This window comes from Lutra lutra, chromosome 14, assembly GCF_902655055.1.
Source record: "Lutra lutra chromosome 14, mLutLut1.2, whole genome shotgun sequence".
Taxonomy (NCBI): domain Eukaryota; kingdom Metazoa; phylum Chordata; class Mammalia; order Carnivora; family Mustelidae; genus Lutra; species Lutra lutra.
In genome coordinates, this window is record NC_062291.1 from 36,738,859 (window position 1) to 36,765,320 (window position 26,462).

General features: G+C 38.4%; 1 protein-coding gene across 8 annotated transcripts in view; it reads left to right on the forward strand.

The window, feature by feature from the left end:
* The first annotated feature begins 43 nt into the window (after positions 1–43).
* The window catches only part of SAMD8 (sterile alpha motif domain containing 8), a 52,092-nt gene continuing 25,673 nt past the window's right edge, over positions 44–26,462 (forward strand). The window contains exons 1-3 of one of the 8 annotated variants that reach the window (XM_047702327.1): positions 53–306; positions 938–967; positions 18,491–18,541. In XM_047702327.1, coding sequence (XP_047558283.1) covers positions 133–306; positions 938–967; positions 18,491–18,517 — 231 coding nt within the window. In that variant the 5' untranslated portion in view covers positions 53–132 and the 3' untranslated portion in view covers positions 18,518–18,541. Of the gene's footprint in view, positions 307–937; positions 1,159–18,490; positions 18,542–24,280; positions 24,498–26,462 lie in introns of those variants that run through there. The other 7 variants (XM_047702328.1, XM_047702325.1, XM_047702324.1 and 4 more) reach the window with 7 other exon arrangements.

Here is a 26,462-nt window from a genome sequence, read left to right on the forward strand (position 1 = left end):
CCCGCGACCCTTCCGGTTTGGGCCCCGCCCCCGCCGGTAGGGCCCCGCCTCACGCCCGTAGGGCCCCTCCTCCCGAAGCAGTTCCGGTTCGGACTCCAGCGGCTGCGGGAGAGGCAGAGACGAGCCGTAGCGATGCCTGCGCGCAGCCGCCACCGCCCCCGCCTCCACTCCAGCTCACCGCCCCGGGCTCCGCCTCCGCCGCTCGAGGCGCTTCACTCCGGCGAGGCCCGGAGGGCCTGGGACTCCGACGGCGATTCGGACGCCGACTCGGAGGTGGGTCAGGGGAGCCCGACTCGCACCGCGGAGGTGAGCGGAAGCAATGCCTGAGGATAGGGGAGTTTGGGGGGCGCCCGCCGCAGAGGATGAGTTGGGAGTCAGGGGCGGAGCCGGGCTGTCGAGGATGGGGTCCGAAGGGGGCCACAGTAGACGGTTGAGGGACCCGGGAGAGTCTGCCCTAGAATGGAATCTGTGGGAAATGGAGGCTGTTGAGCCGAGGGCCTTGAGGGGGTTGAAGATGGCAGGAGGCTGAGGGGCGAGGGTAGTGGGAGACCTGAGGGAGGGGTGGCTTTGAAGAGGCAAGGGCTTGGAGGGTTTTGGAAGCCCAGTAGTGGGGGAAGCCGATCTTAGGGGTCCCGCGGGAATGCGGGGCCGGAGGAAGGGATGCTCTGGGATTTGGCGATGGGGGCGAGGGATCGGGAGCCGCCGGGTGGGTATTACAGCCTGGCGAGGGAGACGGGACGGGGTTGTGACGGAAGAGGTAGCTGACCTCAGGGTGGGTGGGTTGGCTTGCTAATTAGAAGGATTTAGGTTTGATTGGAAGAGGGAGGGGCTGTCGGATAGGAAGTCGTCTGACCTGAAGGGCCAGAAAAAGAGAAATGGGGTCAAGAAAGAAAAGGAGCCCTTGGGGATCTAATTCGAGGCTTTGGCATTTTCACAGGTGTCTTTGAAAGCGCCGAAGATCACTAGGGTAATACGCTTGGATTGTGGGGCTTTCTCGTTTGTGGACAGTGGATCCTTTTAAGAATCTGGGGCGGTGTTGAACACTGATTTGCCGGAACGGCTGGGGGAAGTAGTAAAAAGGAAGTGATGTTCGGAAAAGATAGTGAAAGGAGTGATTCTGACAATACATATACCATTTGGGTTTCTTCTAACAGTAATGGTATGGGTTTTTCTTTGTATTTTTTTTTTCCTTAAAGTTTACCAGACAAGTTTAGGTCTTTAAGAAAGAAAAGATTTAATACGCTACCTTTAAATTTAAAAAATCAAAACAAGAATTTGGACACTTAGGGTTTACAGATACTCAGTATTGACTGGTTACACTTTGCCAACTTGAGTTGACACATTTACTACAGGGTAAAAATATGGTCAGTGCAGGTGTTTAGAAGGGGGTTTAGAAGCATGCAGTCGTAATCCGTTTTAACTTTTGTCTCTTCAGAAACTTAGCTAATAGCCTGTTGATCAGGAGCCTTACTGATAACATAAACAGTTAACACAGTTTATATGATAGGTGTATTATGTATTTACATTTTTATAATAAAGTAACCTAGAGCAAAGAAGATGTTAAGAAAATCATATGGAAGAGAAAATAAGTTTACAGGACTGTACTGCATTTATTGAAAAAAAAAATTGCATACAAGTGGACCCAAATAATTCAAACCCTGGTGTTCAAGAGTCAGCTGTCTATGTGAAATCACCACCGTCCAGGTGTACTAGCTCTTCTCTTATTCATAACTTCAGGATTGGGGTCTCTTTGAAAATTGGAGGGGTACTTCTGACAAATTTGCAGGACCAATATTAATGCAACTTTGCATATATTGTGTGAATAATATTTTAAATAGAGATCTAGAAAAATAAGAATAGAGGATGCTGTAGTAGGCAGTAAACAGAACTGGGATAGGTGGGTACATTTTTTTTTTTTTAAGATTTTATTTATTTATTTGACAGATCACAAGTGGGGGAGGAGGGCGTGGAGGGGGGGTGGGAAGCAGGCTTCCTGCTAAGCAGAGAGCTGGATGTGGGGCACGATCCCAGGACCCTGAGATCATGACCTGAGCCAAAGGCAGAGACTTAACCCACTGAGCCACCTAGGCGCCCCTACATAGATAGTTTTTGTGGAAGACGTAGTACCAAAACAGTAATTGTGCCAAAAAAATGATGATTACAATACTTATATTCACTTTAGTAGAAAAAAAGTTAATTTCCTTTTGTAATTGTTAAATTATAACATGGCTTCAGGAAGTCTTCAACTTTAACTGTGTTTCATAAGATTACTTTTACAACTTTTTATTTGGTTATACATTTTGCAAATTTGTTGGCCATTTCAAAACAAACTTTTAATCAAGTGTTTCTTCTCTAAACGGGTATTTACTGTTTAATCTTCATGCAGTGAAAATGTACTGATTGCAAAAACTTTTAAATATTAGTTTATGTGTATAGACTGTGTCATATATTCAGATGCTCAGGGGACTGGTAATTATTTCTTCAAAGGAAAGATAAATTCTCTTTTCGTTAACTGTTGTCAAAAGATTAACTCCCTTTTCTTCAACTTAATACAAATGATCTTTAGCTGGAAGTTACATAATATTACTATTGTTTATGTTTCTGCTTAAGGACACCAGACTGAGATTCTCTAAAGACTATGTCTTCATACTTAGCTCTAAATATAAGTCAGCCAGAACGTGAGTGGCTCAATTGGTTAAGCAACTACCTTTGACTCAGGTCATGATCCTGGAGTCCCGGGATCGAATCCTGCATCGCATCGGGCTCCCTGCTTAGTGGGGAGTCTGCTTCTGCTTCTGCCTCTGACCCTTCCCCCCTCATGCTCTCTCTGTTTCTCTCATTCTCTCTCAAATAAACAAATAAATTAAATAAAAGCAATTAAAAATTTATGGAGTTGAACTGAAACAGAACTCTCTATTAAGGTTACATCTTAATATTACTATGAAATTAAACAAACCATTAAATGGAGTTGTGCAATTAATAGATTAGCATGCCTAATAGTTATTTTTGTTTCCCTTTGACAGTTCTCACACTTAGTTGTAAAAAAAATTCAGTTTTGTGCTTGATCAGTTTCCCGAGACAAGGAGAAGCCATCATGACCACAATGGCAGAACGTGCAGATCTACTTAGATAAATCAGTTTTTATTTCAGTAGTACTTTCCATTCTGTAAAGACTAATTCACAGTGCACAGCTACTTGTAAACATTCTTTTTTTGTTAACCACCAAATTTTCACTGCTTTTTCAAAACTTTGCCGTAACTTTGCTGTAGCTGATTTAGAGACATTTTTATGGCTTTTTTTGAGAATTGAAATTTGAACACTGTTTTTGAGAAGTTCTTCTATCACTGATGTTCTAATGAATATTGTTATTTTGTCTTATAAAAATGACCATATTAATTAGATATTCTTTGAAAATTCTTACCTCCAGCCCTAATGTAATATAAGATGTTAATAGTAATTCTTACTTTAATTTAGGTCTTACTGTCCTCTGAGCTTTGAGAAATCCAGAAGTTAACAAAAATTGGAGAGCGTGAACCAGACTCGCTTGGAGATCAATTCAGTGTTTACATGATGCCTCTGTCACTGGTTCATAATTTGTCATTTGAGTATGGGGTATGGATTTGTGACAGACTTGTTGTGTCAGTGTTCTCCCCCCCCATATACACAGCACCATCATCACTGAATCTTAAGCCTGACCCCTACTAGCTGCCTCTAGACTTCATGCCTCTCTGTTGAAATGTTCTGTTACTTTACCGCACACTGGGTCCTCCCAGTGATAAAATCACTTCAGTACGGAATGTAACATGAATCTCTCTTGGCTCTTGCTTAGGATAGCAGAAACTGGGAAAGCTTGATTACAGTAGTTTAATTGCAGTGTTTCACCATAGAACAGTTTTTATCATATGTACCTCAAAGGCGTGTTTTGAAGTCAGTGACCTATATTTATATTTGTCTCAAATTTATAGTGTGGGTTTAATTAAGCTTTGAATTGTGGCAGTGTCAAGAGAGGCAGTAATATTCCTATTATCTTGACCCTTTGTTCTCTTAAAATTCTTGACAGGTAGGACATTCTAGTAGGAGATAAGAAATGAGAACCATGAATTCTACTAATTTCAGGTCTTCTTATAAGTGAAACTGTATCACTGAGTTATTGAAAATGCCTGCAAATTGGTTTTAGTTTGGAACTTTGAGACTAAATTGATGTCAGTTTCATCAGTACAATATTGTCATAAAACTAAAGCTTGCCAAAACCATACATTAAATTTGGGGTCTAAGTCCAGTATATTTTTGCAATATTATAATAGATTTTGAAACCTTGAGCTAGTTTCTAATTTTCCATTACGCTGATTTGATTTGGAGGTGTAGCATATTTAAAAATAAAGATTTTACTAATCAATATCTCAGACCACTAGCCTTTCTAAATTTTTTTTTAATTTTTTAAAGATTTTATTTATTTATTTGACAGAGAGAGAGAAAGAGATCACAAGTAGGCAGAGAGGCAGGCAGAGAAAGGGGGAAGCAGGCTACCTGGTGAGCAGAGAGCCCGATGTGGGGCTCGATCCCTGGACCCTGGGATCATGACCTGAGCTGAAGGCAGAGGCTTAACCCACTGAGCCACCCAGGTGCCCCTCTAAATATCATTTTAGTGATTAGAATAAGAGTTAAAATTTTATATGCTTCTTTGCTGGTGTATTTCTTTGTACTGACATGCAGCCAGATCAAGAACCCATCATTACATTTACTACTAAATTTTCATCGTTGCGTAAAAACTTTTACTGTAACTGAGGATTTAAACTGGACAGTGTTACCTGTTAGATTCTTACTTGCTGAGCTGTGACGTTCTGGATGTGGTATAGAATTTGATGCAACCTGCTAGTGGAAGTCTTAGTCTAAAGGCAAGTTGGAACCAGAAAAAGTTTGTGTTATTTGGTATACATGACAACTTTTTTTTTTTAATAGTATCTAAGAGTGCATGGTCCAGGCAGCAAAAAATATGTGAGAACTGAAGTACAGCATTTCTTCAAATGTGCTGCCCTAAACTCTACTGCTTTAAAGTGGAACATAACAAAACAGTAGAGAATCATTGCTAGAGTTTGAAAAATTGATGGTAGAAATTGGTTCTAGGTCTTTGTAATCGTCTTGTAATTATAGAAGGTTTCATAGATGTTTTTGGAAACAATGCTCTGTACTTACTAAGAAAAGTAAACTATTTTTTGATATATATAAAGAAAATAATAGTTTTGTGTTTGCTTAACAGAAAGATTTTAATTTAGAATTTAAAAAAATAAAAATGAGGTTAGAAAAAAGAGGCTGCATAGTTCTAAATACTAACAAACTGCAGAGCTAAATGCCCAAAGTAAACTTCATCCTTCTACGTTATAATTACGCTTTCTACTTTCATAAAAATTAATTTTATGCTCTGGTTTATGGATCTACAGACTGGTATGATTTGTCTCTATTGTGTGCACAATAATTAAGCTTTATTAGGTAAATTTAGACTTAAGTTTATTTTAGTGTAAGTTGAACTATAATGTATAGTTGCCTAAAGGGGAATATATTAACATTAACTTTATATAATTTTTAAAAATTTCTTCCCCTTTTTTTCTCTTGAGATACAGATATTATTTTTTAGGTTTTATACATCACTAAAAAATTATATTGTAGGGGTGCCTGGGTGGCTCATTCATTCGGTTAAGCATCTGACTTCATGATCTCTGGTTCCTAGGATCAGGCCCCACATTGGGCTCCACACTCACAGTGAGGAGGCTGCTTGTCCCTCTGCCCCTCCCCAGACTTGTGCTCTCTACCCCCCCAAAAATAAAATCTTTAAAAAAATAAAAAAATACATAAAAATTTTATTGTGTATGCAATCAGTAATAACTTTCAAAAACAGCACATTTTGTATTTATGAATCAAGTTTCATCCATTGTTCTAAATTCCTTTGGGGCATTTTAATGTATGATTTTTAAAGACAAGTATGGTTTTTAAAAGAAGACAATTGCTTCTGGCTATACTCTAGTATTTTAGAGTATACATGATCAAGTGAAACTGCAAGGAAAATCCAGCATATTTAAATCACTGTCACTATATGAACCTAGACATTAGTTCTGTAAGACACACAGAAATAAAGTTTTCATTTTGCTGATATATCCTTTGTGGGTTTTTTTTTTTTTTTTTTTTAAGATTTATTTAATTTAGAGCCAGGTGTGTGTGCACACAGGGGCAGGGGCAATGGGAGAGAGAAAATCTCAAGCAGACTCTTCACTGAGCACTGAGTGCAGGAGGGACTTGATCCCATGGCCCTGAGATCTGAGCTGAAATTAAGAGTTGGACACTTAACCAGCTGAGCCACCTGGGTGCCCCTGTTGATGTATGCTTTGTATTCTAAAGATTGCATAATGATAAACTAGAAACCATTTTGGTCTTTTATGGGCTTGCATAATTAAAACCAGCAGGATAGTTTGTGTCTTTCCAGTTACTAGAACCTGTCACTTTAGGAAATTTTCCCAGTTTCTTCCCAGATTAAGTATAGAGTACTTTTTTATTTTAAGATTTTATTTATTTATTTTTTAAAAAATTTTATTTGTCAGAGAGCACATAAACGGGGGAGCCGCAGTCAGAAGGAGAAGCACACCCCCCTGCTGAGCAAGAAGCCTGATGTGGGACTTGATCCCAGGATCATGACCTATGCCAAAGGCAGAGAGCCTGATGTGGTACTCGATCCCAGGACCCTAGGATCATGATGTAAGCCAAAGGCAGACGCTTAACTGACTGAGCCACCCAAGCATCCCTAAGATTTTATTTTTAAGTAATCTTTACACCCAGTGTGGGGCTCGAACCTGCAACCCCAAGATCAAGAGTCACATGCTCTACTGACTGAACCAGCCAGGCACCCCTAGAAGTTCTTTTACATACCGACAACAATCAATTGCATCAACCTGTAACATTTTTTTTAAAGGTTGGTATGTTCTTGTTGAAATATTTTTATTAAGTTAAACTTGTTCTTAAATAAGTCTTTGTATGAGGAACTCCTGTTGAGTTGAATTCTACTCTGATTCTGATTAACTGAAATCACTATTGTTATTTTGTTTTTTGGTTTATGTTATTTTACTACACAGTTGTTTCCCTAAAAGGTAATCCACCTTGAGCAAAACTTTTATAAGACTTTACAGTTGTTTTCAAATACTCAAAACTATTTCATATTAGCCCAAAGATTTTGAGAGTTAAGAGTGGGTTTGATTGGGGCGCCTGGGTGGCTCAGTGGGTTAAAGCCTCTGCCTTTGGCTCAGGTCATGGTCCCAGGGTCCTGGGATCGAGCTCCACATCGGGCTCTCTGCTCAGCAGGGAGCCTGCTTCCTCCTCTCTCTCTCTGCCTGCCTCTCTGCCTACTTGTGGTCTCTGTCTGTCAAATAAATAAATAAAAATCTTTAAAAAAAAAGTGGGTTTGATTATTAATTATAGATGACTATCCAAATGATTTAATTTCAGGCCTAGGGCAATGCTAGCAGAAGGGAGTTGATGAGGATGGCAATACCAGGTTACATTTACTGAGAAGTTTGTATTTGCTAATAAGCATTATTACAAGTGCATTACATGTATTATTCCATGTAATCTTAACAAGGCTAAGGAGTAAGAACCAGTATTCTCTTCATTTTGCAGATTAAAAATACTGAGGCCCAAGAAGATTAAGTAACTAATGCAAGGTCACATAGCTGTGAGTGGTAAATCCACAATTTGAACCTAGGCAGTTTGATTCCAGAGCCAGCATTCTTAAATGCTATCTTTCTGGGTTTTATATCAAGTTCTGTTGTAGAATATCTGTCTGAAATTAAACTTTCAAGCCTTTGTTTCTTCAGCTGTCAGTTGAAGAATTATACTAGATCTTTCAGATCACAGTTCCACCATTTTAAGAATTCTGTCATCCTGATTTACAAAACATATGTTTAGTATTTCTAATTAGTTTCTGTTTGTAATCTCTTGGTTTCAAATATAAAGGTTAAGTCATTTTCTAAAGTCACACTGTTAATGGGTGATCAAACTGGGTCTATAATCAGATGTTCTTTTGGACTTCTTGGTCTTGTTAGTTGCCTCACTGTTTTTTACCTTTTTTTAGTGTGTATATGCATACATGGGCTAATAGTTGAATTTAGTTGGTTTTTTAATTTTCTGTTCATATCTATTTGTGTGGTGTGCTTTAAACAATGAGAAGTAATATTGTTTTGTGGGTTTTTTAAAGATTTTATTTATGTATTTGAGAGAGTAAGAGAGAGAGTGCATTAGTGGGGGTTGGGGGGGGATCAGAGGGAGAGGGAGAAGCAGACTCCTAGCTGAGCAGGGAGCCCAATGCAGGGTTCCATCCCAGGACTCCAGGATTATGACCCATGCAGAAGGCAGATGCCCAACTGACCAAGCCACCCAAGTACCACCTTGTCATTTTCTCAAGAGTCTTTTGCATCTTTACCCCCCCCAAACCCAATGCTCATTGTATAAAATTTAGGAATTTTAGAAATATTTAAGGTAGAGAGTGAAAGAGTTCACTGGAGGAGTAACTATTAATAGTTTGACATTTTACTTACTTAAAGATACATACCTAGGCTACATGTACTATTTTTTAAGACATTTTGCTCCTTTAATTTTTTTTAAGTTTAATTTTAAAATAATTAGATTCATAGGAAATTGTGTAGATAGTACTCAGAGATCCCACTTATCAAGTTGCCTCACTAGTTATATCTTACATAGTTATAGTACAGTATCAAGACCAGGAAATTGACATTGGTTCAGAATGTGTCCATAGTTGTGTGTCATTTTATCATGAGTAGATTTGTTTAACCATTGTGCCAGTCACGATATAGAAGGGTGCGTGGCTGGTTCAGTTGGAAGAGCATGTGACTCTTGATCTCCAGGTTATGAGTTCGAGTCCCACCTCGGGTTGTAGAGATTACTTAAATAAATAAATTTAAAAACTTAAAAAGCCTAAAAAAATTTTTTAAAGGTATAGAATTATTCTATCACTATAAGGATCTCCCTTGTTAACCTCCACACTCTAGATACATACTCTTTCTAACTTTTGGCAACCTCTAATCTGTTCTTTGCCTATATAATTTTCATTTGAGGATATTATAAAGGGAATCATAACGTATGTGACAATTTGAGATTGACTTTGTTCATTTAGCACAATGTCCTTGAGACCCACCGATTATGTGTATCCATAGTTTATTAATTTTTATTGCCGAGTAATATTCTATGGTGTGGATGTACCACAGTTTCACATATTGTGAGATATTTTGATTTTATACACATTTCAGCTATGACAATCTTGAAGCTAGGGACATTTGTATACAGGTTTTTGTGTGAACCTTAGCTTTCATTTCTCAGATGAATGCCCAGGAGTAGGAGTATAGTTGCTAGGCTATATGGGAAGTTTATGCTGTTTTTTTTTTTTTTTAAGATTTTATTTATTTATTTGAGAGACACAGTGAGAGAGGGAACACAGCAGAGGGAGTGGGAGAGGGAGAAGCAGATTCCAGGACCATGGGATCATGACCTGAGCCTCAGGCAGACGCTTAACGACTGAGCCACCCAAGTGCTCCCAGTCTATCCTCTTTTTAAAGATATTGCCAAACTATCACCCAGCATGGCTGTACAATTTTACTTTCTCCCAGCAGTATGTGAGAGGTCCAGTTTCTCTGCATCCTTGGTAGCATTCCATATTGGCACAGTTTTTTCAGCTGTTCAACAGGTATGTAGTGAAACCTCACCATGGTCTTAATTTGCATTTCCCTAGCAGCTTGTGATGCTGAACATCTTCTCAGGTACTTCCCCCTGCCATTCATATATCCTCTTTTATTTTTTTTTAATATTTTATTTATTTATTTGTCAGCTCGAGAGAGAGCATGCATGTGCGAGCGCACACAAGCAAGGGAAGGCAGGGAGAGGGAGAAGTAGTCTCTTCACTGAGCAGGGAGCTTAATGGGGAACTTGATCCCAGGACCCTGGGATCATGACCTGAGCCAAAGGCAGACTCTTAACTAACTGAGCCTCCCAGGCGTCCCTCATGTATCCACTTTGATGACAAGCCTATTTATGTCTTTTGCCCATTTTTTCTTTGGATTTTTGTGTTTTTTACTGTTGAATTTTGGGAGTTTTTTATATGTTCTAGATATGGGTCCCTTCTCAGGTATGTGGTTTATCCAGGGAGTAATAGGGAAAAGTATATCTACTTCGTCTTCCCACAAGCAGAAGTCCACATATGCTGTTTTTTTTTTTTTTTTTTTTTTTTTTTTTTTTTTAAAGATTTTATTTATTTGTCAGAGAGAGAGGAGAGCGAGCGAGCACAGGCAGACAGAATGGCAGGCAGAGGGAGAAGCAGGCTCCCCGCCAAACAAGGAGCCCGATGTGGGACTCGATCCCAGGACGCTGGGATCATGACCTGAGCCGAAGGCAGCTGCTTAACCAACTGAGCCACCCAGGCGTCCCTCACATATGCTGTTTTTAAAAATGTATTTGTCAGAAAGAGTTCAATCACTGCCATTTTTTCATCTCCTATAATTCCTTCATCTCTTGCCTCTGTTTTTTAGAAGCTGTTTCCTTCAGTCAGTCTGTTAAATACTTTAAGCTAGCTGCAATCCTCACAGTCTTACACTTTTCTGACAATTAGTCTCTTTAAAGCACACTCATTATGTCATCCTCTTGTTCAAAAATCTCTAGTGGCTCCCCGTTGTCTATAGAATATCCTGAACTTGACAGTTAAAGGTTTCCATGATCTAGCCCCAATTTATATTTTCTTTTTTTTTAAAGATTTTATTTATTTGTTTGACAGAGAGCATGCAAGTAGGGGCAGTGGTGGGCAGAAGGAGGAGAAGCAGGCTCCCTCCACGCTCCCTGCAGAAGAGGGGAAGCCTGGTGTGGGACTCGATCCCAGGACTCCAGGATCATGACCTGAGCTGAAGACAGTTGCTTAGCCACCTAAGCCACCCAAAAACCCCCAGTTTGTATTTTAAACTTGATATCCCAGTACTCCCTTATGTCTTGTGAACATTAGTGGTTCTCCCTTGTTTTCTATTTTCATAGCCTTGCTCATGTAGTTTACCTCAACTAGTGTACTTTTATTTCTCCATCTCTATCCACAGTTTCATGTCTCAAAGGCCCAGCTCAGATGTCACTTCCAAGAACTCTTCTGATCTCACCAACTGGAAATAACTTCTCTTTTCCAACTCCCTTAATTAACTTTCCAATTTTTTAAACATGTTTCATAAGTATACTGCTTTGTAAGTGTTTTATGGATTAAGTGAGCTAATGTAGATAAAGAACAACAGCTGTAATTCATTTTACCTTTTTTTAAAAAAATAACTTTCTTTAATATCCCTTTCTAGATTAAAATCATTGAGGGCAGGTTCTGTTTCAGATTCATCTATGTAAGTGCCATTTGCCTAGTGTAGTACCCTTCAAATGGAGGGTGCGCAATAAATATTTAATAGGCGAACAAACATAACATAAGGGCATTTTAATACTGTCTATATCCCCAATGCCTTAGTACCTGCCATCTGTATATAGCAGACAGTAAATGTTTCAGACTGAACAATGCAAAATTTGTAATTCAGAAAGCTTCCATCAAAAAAAGAAAAAAAGCTTTCATCATTAGGCATCTCATTTATGTAATCTTTATGTAATGTAACTGAAAACCTTTGACAAATTCCTCTGCTGATAACTAGAAAATATTTAATATTTATGAGATTCAATCCTTACAGAAGTACAAGAGCCTTCAGCTTATGTGAGATGGTGTGGTGTAGTGAGTAAGAACATGGACTTTGAAATGAGATTGCCTGGATTGAAAACTTGTGGTAATTGCTAGTGCACATTTATCTTGGCAAGTTATTTAATCCATCTCCTTCAGTTATCTCATCTGTAAAATGAGAAAGATAATAATACCTGCTTTGTATGGTTGTGAGAATTATTTGCACATACAAGTAAAAACACTTAGAACATTTCCTGGCACTTTGTAAATGTTTTAAGATTTTAGCTAATCTAATTATTGCCTCTTGTTTTCCTGAAAAATGCATTGAACACAGGTCAGAATTTAAAATGTGTGATTTAGGATATAGATACAGAGATTGCTTAAAAATAAAGTCTTAAAAATAAATAAATAAAAGATAAAACAGGTCCATTCAGGCAGAGTTCCCAAAGCAACTAAGCAAAGATCAAGCAGGAATTATTATTGCTATTATTATCATTGTTGTTATTATTATTAAATGAAATCACATGTGAAATAACCCTGCATAGTGTCTGACCTGTAATAGATGTTCATAAATGTTAGTTTCCTTCTATTAGCTTGCTCTTTCCCTTGTCATTTTACAGATAAGATATTTAGATGCCACATAGTTTAGACTGTTTTAAGTCTCCTAAAGTGTTAATATAAATGAAATTAAGCTCCAAGAATTTTGACAACCAATTCACTTCACCATATCATGCTGCTTTTCCTTAAAGCTAAAGGATAGGTTGGAAATAAAGCTATTAAATCCTACTGGGGACTTACAGATTTTAAAATATTTATTATAGATTTTTTTTAGCATTCTTACTATATTTTGAAGACTTATTTCCTTATTCTTATAATTATCAGAAATATATAAATTGGGTGCCTGAGTGGCTCAGTGGGTTAAGCCTCTGCCTTTGGCTCAGGTCATGATCTCAGGGGCCTGGGATCAAGCCCCACATTGGCTCTCTGCTCAACAGGGATCCTGCTTCCCCCTCTCTCTCTGCCTGCCTCTTTGCCTATTTGTGATCTCTCTGTCTCTGTCTGTCAAATAAATAAATAAATAAAATCTTAAAAAAAAAAAAAGAAATATATAAATTGTGGATAAATTTGATCATTTATTTAAAAATAATAAAAATTTTCAGGTCATCTGGGTGGCTCAGTGGTTAAGCATCCGACTCTTGGTTTTGGCTCAGGTAATGATCTTATGGGTTATGAGATCAAGCTCTGGGAGCTCCCTGCTCAGCGAGGAGTCTGCTTAAAGATTCTTTCCCTCTGCTGTTCCTCCATTGGCTTTTTTGGGCTCTCTTGCTCAAATAAATAAATAAACTAATCTTTTAAAAAATAAAAAAAAATTATGTTTTCTGGGTATTAGGTTTTGGTATTATAAACAGACTCTAAAGAATTATTTTTAATGTAAAACACTTGCAGTTTTTCTAATACATATCAGCAGTCAACCCTAGAGTATGATACTTCTTTACCGGCAGTTCTGTGTATGTGTTTAACTGTTTTATTCAGTTGTATCATGTAGATTATAATATCAGAGAGACAGCTACTCAACACAAAATCAACATATATAATGGATGAAATAAGATGTGTCTGAAGGGACGTGGAAGATTAAATGTTAGCCAAGACAGAAATAGAAGAACAAGCAGAATTAGATTGGATGGTCCAGTATAGTACTTCAGAATCACTTGCTGAATCACTTGGGGAGCTTTTAAAAAATGCAGATGTCAAGCATCTGTCCCCTCAGAGATTTTGATCCAGTTGTTCTAAGGGTGGTGCATGGTCAGTGAAACAGGCATGTTTTTAAAGTTCGGATTACTCTAATGTGTAGTCAGGTTGAGAACCATTGTATATAGGGTTTATCTCTTGGTAGTTAGACATTATTGTATAATTTAAAACATGCTTAAATAAAGGGAAAATGTAAAATCTTTTTAAGAATATAGTTTTTTTTAAGATTTTTTTTTTTAAGATTTTATTTATTTGACAGAGAGATCACAAGTAGGTAGGGAGGCAGGCAGAGAGAGAAGTAGGCTCCCTGCTGAGCAGAGAGCCCGTGTTGGGGCTTCTCGATCCTAGGACCCTGAGATCATGACCTGAGCTGAAGGCAGAGGCTTAACCCTCTGAGCCACCCAGGCACCCCTAAGATCTTATTTTTAAACAATGTCTACACCCAACATGGGGCTCCAACATAATTCTGAGATCAAGAGTCACGAGCTCTTGCTGACTGAGCCAGCCAGGTACCCCAAGAGTACACTCTTAAGAATGAAATAATAGTGTAAAGGCAGGGGTTTTTGTTTTGTTTTTAATAATTCTCTTTGGAGGGGCATTAGGGCATTGAGTTATTTTGATTACTACTTTGTTTTCTCACATTTATTTGTTTTTAATGATTTTATTTATTTGGGATAGAGAGAGAGAGAGAGAGAGAGAGAGCATGAGCAGGGGGAGGGGCAGAAGGAGAGGAAGAAGCAGTCTCCCTGCTGATCCAAGGACCCCAGGATCATTACCCTAGCTGAAGGCAGATTCTTAACTGACTGAGCCACCTAAGCACCACTGTTTTTGCACATTTATTTAATAATGCTTAAGAACCTATTATGTGCTAATCATATAGGCCTTTGTAATGGTGTTAATAATCCCTACTATCTTCTCTAAAAATAAAAATAGCTTTACAAATAAAAATGTATTATGCTGCCCTGCTTCCCTAAGTGCTAGATACTTTTATCCTTTTTCTCCCCCTTTCTTAAGTTTGTAGTGTGCTATTTGTTTACTTTATTCCACCCCCACCTCCAGTGGCAGCCTGGTACACCTGGGTCCACAGCCCCCTCATTTTCCCCATGCTCCTGTGAGACCTACACCTGGCTGGAAGCCAAGGGGCACCTGTCTACTTATTCTTTTTTTTTTTTTTTTTTTAAGATTTTACTTATTTATTTGGCAGAGAGAGAGATCACAAGTAGGCAGAGAGGCAGACAGAGAGAGAGAGAGAGAGAGGAGGGAAAGCAGGCTCGCTGCTGAGCAGAGAGACCGATGCGGGGCTCTATCCCAGGACCCTGGGATCATAACCTGAGCTGAAGGCAGAGGCTTAACCCACTGAGCCACCCAGGCACCCCTACTTTCTTATTCTTAATTGAATTGAACCCACTTAATAGATGAAATGGCCAGATCAGGGCATTTGCTGTATTTATATTATTAAAGGAACATTTTACTGCTTAGTCTTTTTCCAATGGCACAGTATGCTTGTTTGAGAAAAAAATAAGTCACACAGCTTATTAAAATAAAACATGTCATTAATTCCAAAGATAATGCAAGAGTATATGCATTTGCTGAAAAGAGCATATGAAACCATATCCTGCTTAATTAATTTCCCAGGAAATTAAAGGAAATAGCATAAATTTATTTGCCTTACCTAGAATTGAACAAAAATGTGGAACTTACAAGAGAGCTTGAAGCCTTTAACCTTGGGTACTTCACTTGCTTTGAGGGACGATAACTTGGAAGACTGAAGGGCCCATAGTGGTGCATTCAGTCAGTGTTCAGTTGCAAGAGATAGACTCCGGGCTGGGCTGCTAGGAATGACTTCTATAGCGAGATTTGAACTGGTGTGCCAAAAGCACTACCTTTGTCACAGTCCTCAAAGGTATTAGAATTGGGAGGCCAGAGTGGATCTGTTAGTTTTAGGAACATACCATTTCAACAACAAAAACAAACAACTCGATTCAAAAATGGGCAAAGGACATGTATAGACATTTCTCTAAAGAAGATATACAGATTAAGCACATAAAAAAATGCTCAACATCACTAATCATTATGGAAATCGGATAAAAAACCACAATGAGGGATGCCTGGGTGGCTCAGTTGGTTCAGCGACTGCCTTCCGCTCAGGTCATAATCCCAGCATGGTGGGAACGAGTCCCACATCGGGCTTGTTGCTTGGCAGGGAGCCTGCTTCTCCCTCTGCCTCTGCCTGCCACTCTGCCTGTGTGCTCGCTCTCGCTCTCTCTCTCTCTCTCTCTGACAAATAAGATCTTTAAAACAAACAAACAAAAAAACCACAATGAGCTATCACTTTACATCCATTAGGATGATTATTGTTAAAAAAGGAACAAAATAGCAAGTGTTGGCGAGACTATAGAAGAATTGGAACACTCGTACATTGCTGGTGGAAATGTAAAATGGTACAGCTGTTTTGCAGAATGTTGCGGTGATTTCCTGAAAAAAGTAAACAGAATTACCAAATGGCCCAGCAATTCTGCTTCTGGGTATATACCCAAAAGAAGTGAAAATAGGACTTTAACAGATATTTGTACACCCACTTTTATAGGATTGTTATTCAGTATAGCCAAAAGTTGAAAGCAACCCATGTCTGTTGATGGATGAGTGGATGAACAAAATGTGATAGATGCATAACAATGAAATACTATTCAACCTTCGAAAAGGAAGAAAATTCTGTAACATTACAACATGGGTAAACCTCAAAGACATTATGCTAAGGAAAATAAGCCAGATACAAAAAGACAAATGTTGTATGATTCCACTTATATGAGGTACCTAGTATAACCTAATCTGTAGAAACAGAAAGTAGACTGGTGGTTGTTGCAGGATGAGGGAAGAGGGGATGATGGGAGTTATTGTTTAATGAACACAAAGGTTTCTTTTAGTATGATGAAAAGTTCTGGAAGTAGATGGTGATGGTGGTTGCACTTCCATATGAATGAACTCAATACCACTGAACTGTATACTTAAAAATGGTTAAAATCATAAGTTTTATGTATAATTTAACAAACACACACAAACAAAACAACATACCATCATATCTATGATCCAGGTGTTAGAAAGCCAGTATTGCTGTTTCACAACTGCAACTGCTTCCTTGCACTCAACAGTTAGTGACTAAAAGCTGGAGAATTACGTGTGTGTGCGCGCGCACACACACACACACACACACACACACAACACCAACATTTACGTAGTCTGTCTTGTGAATAGCCAAAACTTCATGGAAATGGCTCCCACTTCACTTTCTGCTTTCTGTATCAGAAGCACATCAGAGCTACTTGGCTGAACCTAATTCACATTTAGAATCCCAGTTGCAAGAGATCCTGGGGAATAATTCTTAGCTTTTCAAACTATGTAGTAGCAGAAAACAGCTAGAGGGAGATTAGAAAAGATAGTGCCAAGTACATATTTGTCGCGGATATTGAGTCACTGGTGATTCACAGAATATAATGCTCTAAAAGGAGCATTGGTTAAGTCGTTTTCAGTGGTAGCCAGATTGTCCTGCAGCTACTGGTACAAAGGTAGGGTGGAGCACAACAAATGGTATCAACAAGGAGGAGTAGGGAAAGAGTTTATTTTTATTTTTTTTTAAAGATTTTATTTATTTATTTGACAGAGAGAGATCACAAGTAGGCAGAGAGGCAGGCAGAGAGAGAGGAAGAAGCAGGCTCCCCACCGAGCAGAGAGCCCGATGTGGAGCTCGATCCCAGGACCCTGAGATCATGACCTGAGCCGAAAGCAGCGGCTTAACCCGCTGAGCCACCCAGGCGCCCCGGGAAAGAGTTTATTGATATTCATTATCTCCTTTTGCTGTTCTGGATTGGTTATACTCAGTTTGTCAGAACTAACATGCAGTATTTGCCATTTTAATATAGTAGAACACAACTGAGTTATTATTGTAGAGAGATTTGGGCCACTCTAATGGGATGCCTTAAAGGCTCATTAATTAAAGAATAGCTGTGCTACTATTAAGAAATAGCAGATTTAAAGTTCTTATGATAAGCTTTTTTCATTTTCTTAAATATGGAGATAAGGTCATCATAGGAAATGTACTGAGCTCTTTTACTCTCAGGCTGGTGAAATCTTTAGTATGAACTAAATTTGGAGAGAAAAGAAACATGCTTGTAAATAAAAGAGGTGGGGTGCTGAAAAGTGCATTTTTTTTTATAGTTTTCAAAAATTTCTAACCAGAGTCCACCCATAAGATATCTTTTTTTCCACTCTATAAAGAACAATCAGCTCTTTTTGTTTATCTGAAATCTAGGACTTGAAACTTTGACTAATGCTTATTGATAGTGAGATTCTGCAGGAGTGGACTATTTATTCTCAGTGCCTTGATAGTAAAGTACTTTGATAATTAATTTCTTAATAGCTCATGATTTCAGAATAAACTTTAAAATTTTATCTCAAATTGGAATGTTTCCTTTATACATACTACTTAACATTTTGGATAAGTATGAGCTTTGCATGCAGTGCTTTTTAATGTGAATCAAGCTTTAATGATATTAGTATCTAAACACCAGATTTTTTGATACAGTTACTCCACTCCTAGAAATCTTTCTTTTTTTTTTTTTTTTTAAGATTTTATTTATTTATTTGACAGAGAGAGACGCAACGAGAGAGGGAACATAGGCAGGGGGAGTGGAAGAGGGAGAAGTGGGCTTCCCGCTGAGCAAGGAGCCCAATGTGGGGCTTGATCCCAGGACCCTGGGATCATGACCTGAGCCAAAGGCAGATGCTTAATGACTGAGCCACCTAGGTGCCCCTGCACTGCTAGAAATCTTATGTCAGACTCTGCAGTAATTGTAACAGTAATAAAATTGTGAACAATTGCCAAAAATGTCTATTGTATAGCCATAGAATAGAATGTCCTTTTCAAAAGATAATTTAATAATATTAGGTCGGATTGTAATAATGTTAAGTAAAATGAGACAAATTTATCTGTGGTATGATTTCTCTTTACAGAAAATTCTGTGTGAAAGAGGTATATAACAAATTATAAGCAATAGTTCTCAAAGTTAATTTTAAAATTTTATTTTAAATGTTCTTCAGTGACTATTGGTTTTATATATTTTCTCTTTTTATTATAGAAATATATTGCTATAAAAGATTTAAACAGTGCAGAAATTTGCAGACTAAAAACCATAAAAAACCATTCAGTTTCCTGCCTAGACAAATAAGGTCCAATTTATCAACCTCTTCTTTTATGGATTTTGCTTTTGGTACCATAGGTAAGAAATCTTGACCTAACCTAAGATCAGAAGGACTTTCTCTTATGTTTTCTTCTAGATATTTTCTAGTTTTAGAGTTTATATTTGATCTGCGATCCATTTGGAGTTAATTTTTGTATGTGATGAGAGATATGGATTGTTTTTGTATATGGATATCCATTTTTTCCCAATACTATTTGATGAAGGCTGTTCTTCATTAAATTGCCTTTGCACATTTGTAGAAAATGAGTTATCTATCTGTGTAAGTCTGTTTCCAGATTTCCCATTCTGTTCCATTTGTTTATCTTTATGCCACTACCACTTTGTCTTGATTTAATGTAGTATGATAGACGGAATTCTGAAATGACCTTTAAGGACTGTTGTATAATAGTGGAAGGGACCTGTAAATATGATGGGCTATCAGTGCTATAATTAGATTATGTTATATGGTGCAGTTGACTTGAGAAACAGATTATTCTTGGTGGACCTGACTTAATCAGGCAAGCCCTAAAGAAGGAATGTGCTTTTTCTGGAGGGATTCCAGGCTCAAGGGGAATTCAATACAGGAGAAGCAGCTGGTTTTCAAAATGAGAAGAGGCCACATAGCAAGAAATGCAGGTGCTACTAAGTTTATGGTAATTTGCTACATAGCAGTAGAAAATAATTATTGTACAATAATGAAATCAGTTGATTTTGTTCTTTTTTTTTTGTTTAAGATTCATTTATTTGAGAGAGACAGAGAACCTGAGCATGCATCTGCGCAGGAAGAGGGGCAGAGGGAGGGGGGGGGAGAGAGAATCTCAAGCAGATTGCCTGCTGAGCACAAAGCTGACTTGGGGCTCAATCTCATGACCTTGAGATCATGATTTGAGCTGAAATCAAGAGTCAGGCCCTTAACAAGACTGAGCCACCCAGGTGCCCCCAATTTTTTTCTTTTTCCTTTCTTTTTTTCTTTTTTTTAAGATTTTATTTATTTATTTGAGAGAGAGGCAGTGAGAGAGAGCATGAACAAGGAGAAGGTCAGAGGGAGAAGCAGACTCCCCATGGAGCTGGGAGCCCGATGCGGGACTCGATCCTGGGACTCCGGGATCATGACCTGAGCCGAAGGCAGTCGTCCAACCAACTGAGCCACCCAGGCGTCCCAATTTTTTTCTTTTTCAAAGCTGTTTTGGGTTATTCTGGATCTTCTGCATTTCCATATGAGCTTTTGTGAAATCAGTTTATGAGTATCTACAAAAATGCCAGGATTTTTATTGGAATTGCATTGACTCTATAGATCAAATTAAAGAAGAATTGACATGTTGGGGCACCTGGGTGGCTCAGTGGTTTGGGCAACTGCCTTCGGCTTGGGTTGTGATCTCAGGGTCCTGGGATCGAGTCCCGTTTTGGGCTCTCTGCTCGGCGGGGGGCCTCTCTCTGCCTGCTTGAGATCTCTCTCTGTCAAATAAATAAATAAAATCTTAAAAAAAAAAAAAAGAATTGACATCTTAAAAATACCGAATCTTCTGACCATTCCGTCTCTCACTGTTTATTTAGATCTTTAATTTCACTTAGTAATGTTTTATAGGTTTTAGTGTACACTTCTTTCCCATGTTTGGTCAGATTTATCCTTGAATATTTGATAGTTTTTGATGCTATTATAAATGGTATTTTATAAATTTCAGTTTATGATTTTTTATTACTAGTATATAGAAAATACAGTTGATTTTTGTATGTTGATTTTATATGCAGCAATCTTGCTAAACTAACTTACTAGTTCTAGTCAGTTTTTTTGTGTATGTGTGAATTCCATTGAATTTCCTACATAAATAATCATATTGTTTGTAAATTCTGCAAATTGTGAATTTTATTTCTTACTTTCTAATCTGTATGGCTTTTATTTCTTTTTCTTGCCTTGTTCTACTGAGCAGAATGTCCATTGCTTTACAGTAATGGTAAGGGTGGATAGTCTTGCCTGGTGACTGCTAGTAGAGGAAAGCAGTCTTTCATCATTAAGTACAATGTTAGCTATAGGTTTTTCAAGGGTGCCCTTTATCAAGTTGATGAAGCTTCTATTTTTAGTTTGGTGAGAGTTTTTTTTTTTTTTAAGATTTTATTTATTTATTTGACACAGAGAGAGAGATCACAAGAAGGCAGAGAGACAAGCAGAGAGAGAGGGGGAAGTAGGCTCCCTAGTGAGCAAAGCCGGATGTGGGGCTTGATCCCAGGACCCTGAGGTCATGATCTAATTTAAGCAGAGGTTTAACCCACTGAGCCACCCAAGTGCTCCTTGATGAGAGTTTTTATCAGGAATGAATATTGGATTTTGTCAAATGCCTTTTTAGTGTCCTTTTTTTTAAAAAAAAGACTTTATTTTGAAGTCATCTCTGCCCCCCACGTGAAGCTCAAACCATGACTGAGATCCAGAGTCACATGTTCTTCCAACTGAGCCAGCTGGGCACCCCAACTTTTTAAGTGTCTTTTGAGATAACCTTGTGGTTTCCCTGTTTTAGCTTACTTATATGTGAATTATTTCAATTTTCAAGTGTTAAACTAACTTTGCATTCCTGGAATAAATACCACTTGGTTATGATGTATTAGTTCTTCTTTAAATATTGTTGGATTTGATTGCAGAAGATTTGTTTTAAAGAATTATCAGGCTATAGTTTTATTTCCTTGGGCTGTTGTTGCCTGATTTTGGTATCAGGGTAACACTGGCCTCATGGAATGAATTCAGAAATATTCTCTCCTTGGGGCACCTGGGTGACTCAGTCAGTTAAAAATCTGACTCTTGATTTTGGCTTAGGTCATGATCTCAGGGTGGTAAGATCAATCCCCATGTTAGGATTCTCTTTCCCTCAACCTCTGCCCCCTTCCCCTTCCTCAAAGGAAGAAAGGAAGAAAGAAAGAAAGAAAGATTGGTTTTCTTCTTTTTTGGAAGAAAGGAAAAAATGATCTTTTCTTGTTTTTCATTTTGAATAATTCCTGTCATGTGTCTTAAAGTTATTATTCTTCTTACAGATAAGAATCAGCTGTTAATTCTGTCCAGCATATTTTTCTTTCTTTCTTTTTTTAAATTTTATTTATTTATTTGACACAGAGAGAGAGACAGAGAGAGAGAGAGGGAACACAAGCAGGGGGAGTGGGGAAGGGAGAAGCAGGCTTCCAGTGGAGCCCAACATGAGCCTCAATCCCAGGATTCTGGCTGGGATCATGACCTGAGCCGAAGGCAGACATTCAATGACTGAGCCACCCATGCGCCCAGCATATTTTTTTTTTTTTAAGATTTTGTTTATTTATTTATTTGACAGACAGAGATCACAAGTAGGCAGAGAGGCAGGCAGAGAGAGAGGAGGAAGCAGGCTCCCTGCTGAGCAGAGAGCCCCATGCGGGGCTCGATCCCAGGACCCTGGGATCATGACCTGAGCTGAAGGCAGAGGCTTTAACTCACTGAGCCACCCAGGCGCCCCCCAGCATATTTTTCATTACATATATTGTAATTTCATTTTTAGAAGGTTGAATTGAGTGTTCTTTGTGTCCATGTCTCTAACTTTTTGAACATATGTAATAGAATTCTTTTAACTTAGTTAATATCTTTGCTAATTCTATTATCTGTATCGGTTTTGGGTCAATTTTGGCCGATTGTTTGCTATTCATTATAGGTGAATTTTCTTACTTTACATGTCTGGTAATCTTTGATTGGATGCCAGACATTATGGATTTTATCTGTTGGGTGCTGAATACTTTTGTACTCCTAATAATATTCTTGAGTTTTATTGTGGGAGATAGTTAAATTATTGGAAATTTTGGATCTTGCCTTTAAGATTTGTTTGGCTGGACCAGAGGCACATTCATTCTAATGCAGGGTTTCTCAATATCAACACTATAACATTTTGGATCAGTTTATTTTTTGTAGTGAAGGGCTATATTGTGCTTTGTAAAATGTTTAACAACATCCCTAGCCTTTACCTTTTAGGTGCCCCCCCCTCCCCCCAGTCATGACAACCAAAAATGATTCCAGAAATTGCCAAATGTGGGGAAGAGTGGCTAATTGCTCCCAGTTGAATAACTACTGCTTTAGGATTAATTTTGTCTCAATACTATGGCAAGATCTTCGGTTTGCTTTACCCAATGCTCCATGGATTGTGAGTTTTTTGTGGTTTTTGTTTTTGTTTTTGGTCTGGCTCTTTGGGGTAGGCACTTTTACTGGTCTTGTGTATATACTGTATTTGTTCCTCCTAATCATTCTGGGTGGTTCTTTTTTCTGTACTGTTTTGTTTCTTCATGTATATGTGATGATCAGTATTCAGCTACATGTTTAAGGGCAAGTCTGCAGATCTCCGGGGTCTGTTTTAGTCTTTTTGGGTTACTATAACAAAATGACTGTAGACTGAGTGTCTTAAAAAAAGTTCTTAAACAAGTTCTGGAGGTTGAGGAGTCCAGGATCAAAGCCCAGAAGATTTGGTGTCTGGTGAGGGCCCGCCTCCTGTTTCATAATCAGTCATCTTCTAGCTTTGTCTTTAGATGATGGAAGGGGTGATGAACTCTCTGAGATATCACTTGTAAGGGAACTAATCCCATTTATGGGGGTTCTGCCTCATGACCTAATCATCTCCTAATTGTGGACTAGGATTTTAATATATGAATTTTGGGGAGACACAAACAGTCAGTCCATAACAAGTTCTCTCTGTGCACCTTTCTCCTCTCCAGTATTCTGTTTCATGAACACTAGCCACCTGGATCTACCCAGACTGTCAGCTCCATCTCCTCAGCTCACTAAGTCTGCCAGGCCTCACCCATTTGGGTCCTGTGCCACACATCACTTGGAAACTCTCAAGGCAGTAAGCTGGGGCAGTAGGGCTCACTTTGTTTCACATCTCTCAGGGATCTTTTTTGTCTGATGCCCAGTGTCTTGAAGCTAGATTCCCGCCCCCCCCCCCCATATATTATGTCTATTATTTGGTTGTTTGAGGTAGGAGAGTAAATTGGTCCCTCTTATTTTATCTTGGTCAGAAACAGAGTCTCTTTAACTGATAATTTATTCATATTAATTATTGATTAAAGTTGAAAGTGTTCTGGGGTGCCTGGGTGGCTCAGTCGGTTGAGCGTCTGGCTCTTGATTTTGGCTCAGGTCATAATCTCAGGGTCTTGAGATAGAGTCCTGCATCAGGCTCTACGCTGGGCCTGGCACTTGCTTGGGATTCTCTCTTTCCCTCTCCCTCTGCCCCTCCCCCTCAAAAAAAAAAAAAAGCTGAAAATGTTCTTAAAAACTTATTAACCTAATTTCTTCATTTTTTGGATTTGTATGAAACTTACAGCTGCCATATGTTTGTTCAAAGTCTGCTGTTTCGTGTAGTTTCTATGGCACAACATAAATATTAAATTGGCCCTAAAGCCTTTTATCATCTTTTTAATATACCTCTTTAGAGCAGGTTTCACATTGTTAGCTAAATATGGGTCTCTAACTATATGTAGTAGTATACAATTAAAGGACATGTCCTGACTTGATGAATGAAGCACATTAATGGAGTGTGTCATGTTTTTAGGGCATTGCCACAGCAGGCTCAAAGACTTCCAGAAGGCTTCCTTGTGTAACTCATATTTTCTAACAGCTAAAACACCAGGTTCAAAGCCTATTAGCCTGATTGAGGGTATAGAGAACTGGTGATATAAGACGGGAAAAAAAACCTATGAGAGAGAAGATCATTTTGAGCAATGTATGAGACAAAACCATACTGAAGGATCATGCTATAAGGATGGGAGTGACCTGGAACCCATTGGTGGTAAGCTGTTTAAGAAAGGAGAAAGCCAGCAGAATAGAAAATAAAATGACAGAAGAAATCTGGCCTTTTTGTGTGTGGGATAAGCTTCCCAAATGTGCTACATTGTAACTGCTACAGAGTTTGTAGCGTGTGCTTGTTGGATATTCAAAGATGAAGTAATTTATTCAGAGCATATCTTGGAAAAAAGACGCATATAGTGGGTGGGATTAAACCATCTGGGTATATATATGAACTAAAATAGCAAAATGATATTTTAATGGAATTTTATATATATGTAATAACGTATACTAAATGATATACATTAATGTGTATAAAATTCAGTGTTAAACTGCATAAAATGTGTAATTCCTTGGCCTTAGGGATGGTGTTGTAGCTAAAAAGAGCTGAGTAAGAGAGAGTTCTTATAGCTCTACAGTATATAAGAATTAGCCTTTTAAAACGTACAGGTACTTACAGGTGGATGTGCTGTTAATTTCCTAAAACTGAAAAGCCGTTGTGGATTGATAATATGAAAAACTCTGTTTGGAAACAAAATATGATTTAAGGCTTCCAAAAACTAGGATATTGTTTTTTAGGAATTAAGGAATATTTAGTGAGTATTTCTTGCTGGCTGAATATTTCTGATGGTGTAAGTGGTGCTCATGTAGTTAAGTAACTTCCTTTTTTAATAGATTATGAGTCTTTATGGCAAGAGTTTGTGTGGATAGGGGAAGAATATGATAGTAGCAGTTTTTACTTTTCTCATCATAAATAAGCATAGAAGGTTTTTCATAGCCAAATATGCATGTTATAAGGAAATGATAAACACCAAAATCAAGAATTATTTCATCTGGGAAGGAAACAAAGGGGATGATACCAGAGAGGGACATTCACTTGTATTGATGTTTTGTCTTTGGCTTTTTAAAACAAACTTTTAAAATATAGTTTAACATGGGGCACCTGGGTGGCTCAGTGGGTTAAAGCCTCTGCCTTCGACTGAGGTCATGATCCCAGGGTTCTGGGATCGAGCCTCACGTCAGGCTCTCTGCTCAGCAGGTTGCCTGCTTCCTCCTCTCTCTCTGCCTGCCTCTCTGCCTACTTGTGATCTCTATCTGGCAAATAAATAAATAAAATCTTTAAAAAAAAAATATATATATATATATAGTTTAACATACATAGAGAAAAGTGTAGACCATAAGTATACAGCTTCTTGAATTTTTTTTTTTTTTTTTAATTTGACAGAGAGATCACAAGCAGGCAGAGAGGCAGGCAGAGAGAGAGGAGGAAGCAGGCTCCCCGAGAGAGCAGAGAGCCCGATGCGGGGCTCGATCCCAGGACTCCGAGATCATGACTTGAGCCGAAGGCAGCGGCTTAACCCACTGAGCCACCCAGGCGCCCAGCTTCTTGAATTTTTACAAAGTGAACATACCTGTATACTGATTAAGATACCTGTATATATATATATAACATACCTGTATACTGATTAAGATACCAGATTAAGAAACAGAGCATCTGTTTAATTGGAATTATTGGAATTATTTTATATTTTTTCAAGCGGGGTAATGGGCACATGGGTATTTCTTGCATCATTCATCATTCTTTGCTGCTGTTGTTGTTGTTATGCTTTGAAGTTTGCCTGCTGTGTTTTTTAAAGAATCATTTCAGAAAGAAAGAGGATCTTTTTTTTTTTTTTTAAGATTTTATTTATTTATTTGTCATAGAGAGAGAAGCGAGAGTGAGCACAGGCAGGCAGAGTGGCAGGCAGAGGGAGAAGCAGGCTCGCTGCCAAGCAAGGAGCCCGATGTGGGACTCGATCCCAGGACGCTGGGATCATGACCTGAGCCGAAGGCAGCTGCTTAACCAACTGAGCCACCCAGGCGTCCCATGGAAAGAGGATCTTTAGAAATCTGTGAAATGTCAGAAAAACCACATGCTTTAGTAATTGAGAAAAGTACTTTAGGGAAATAGGGTTTTTTTTTAATGTAG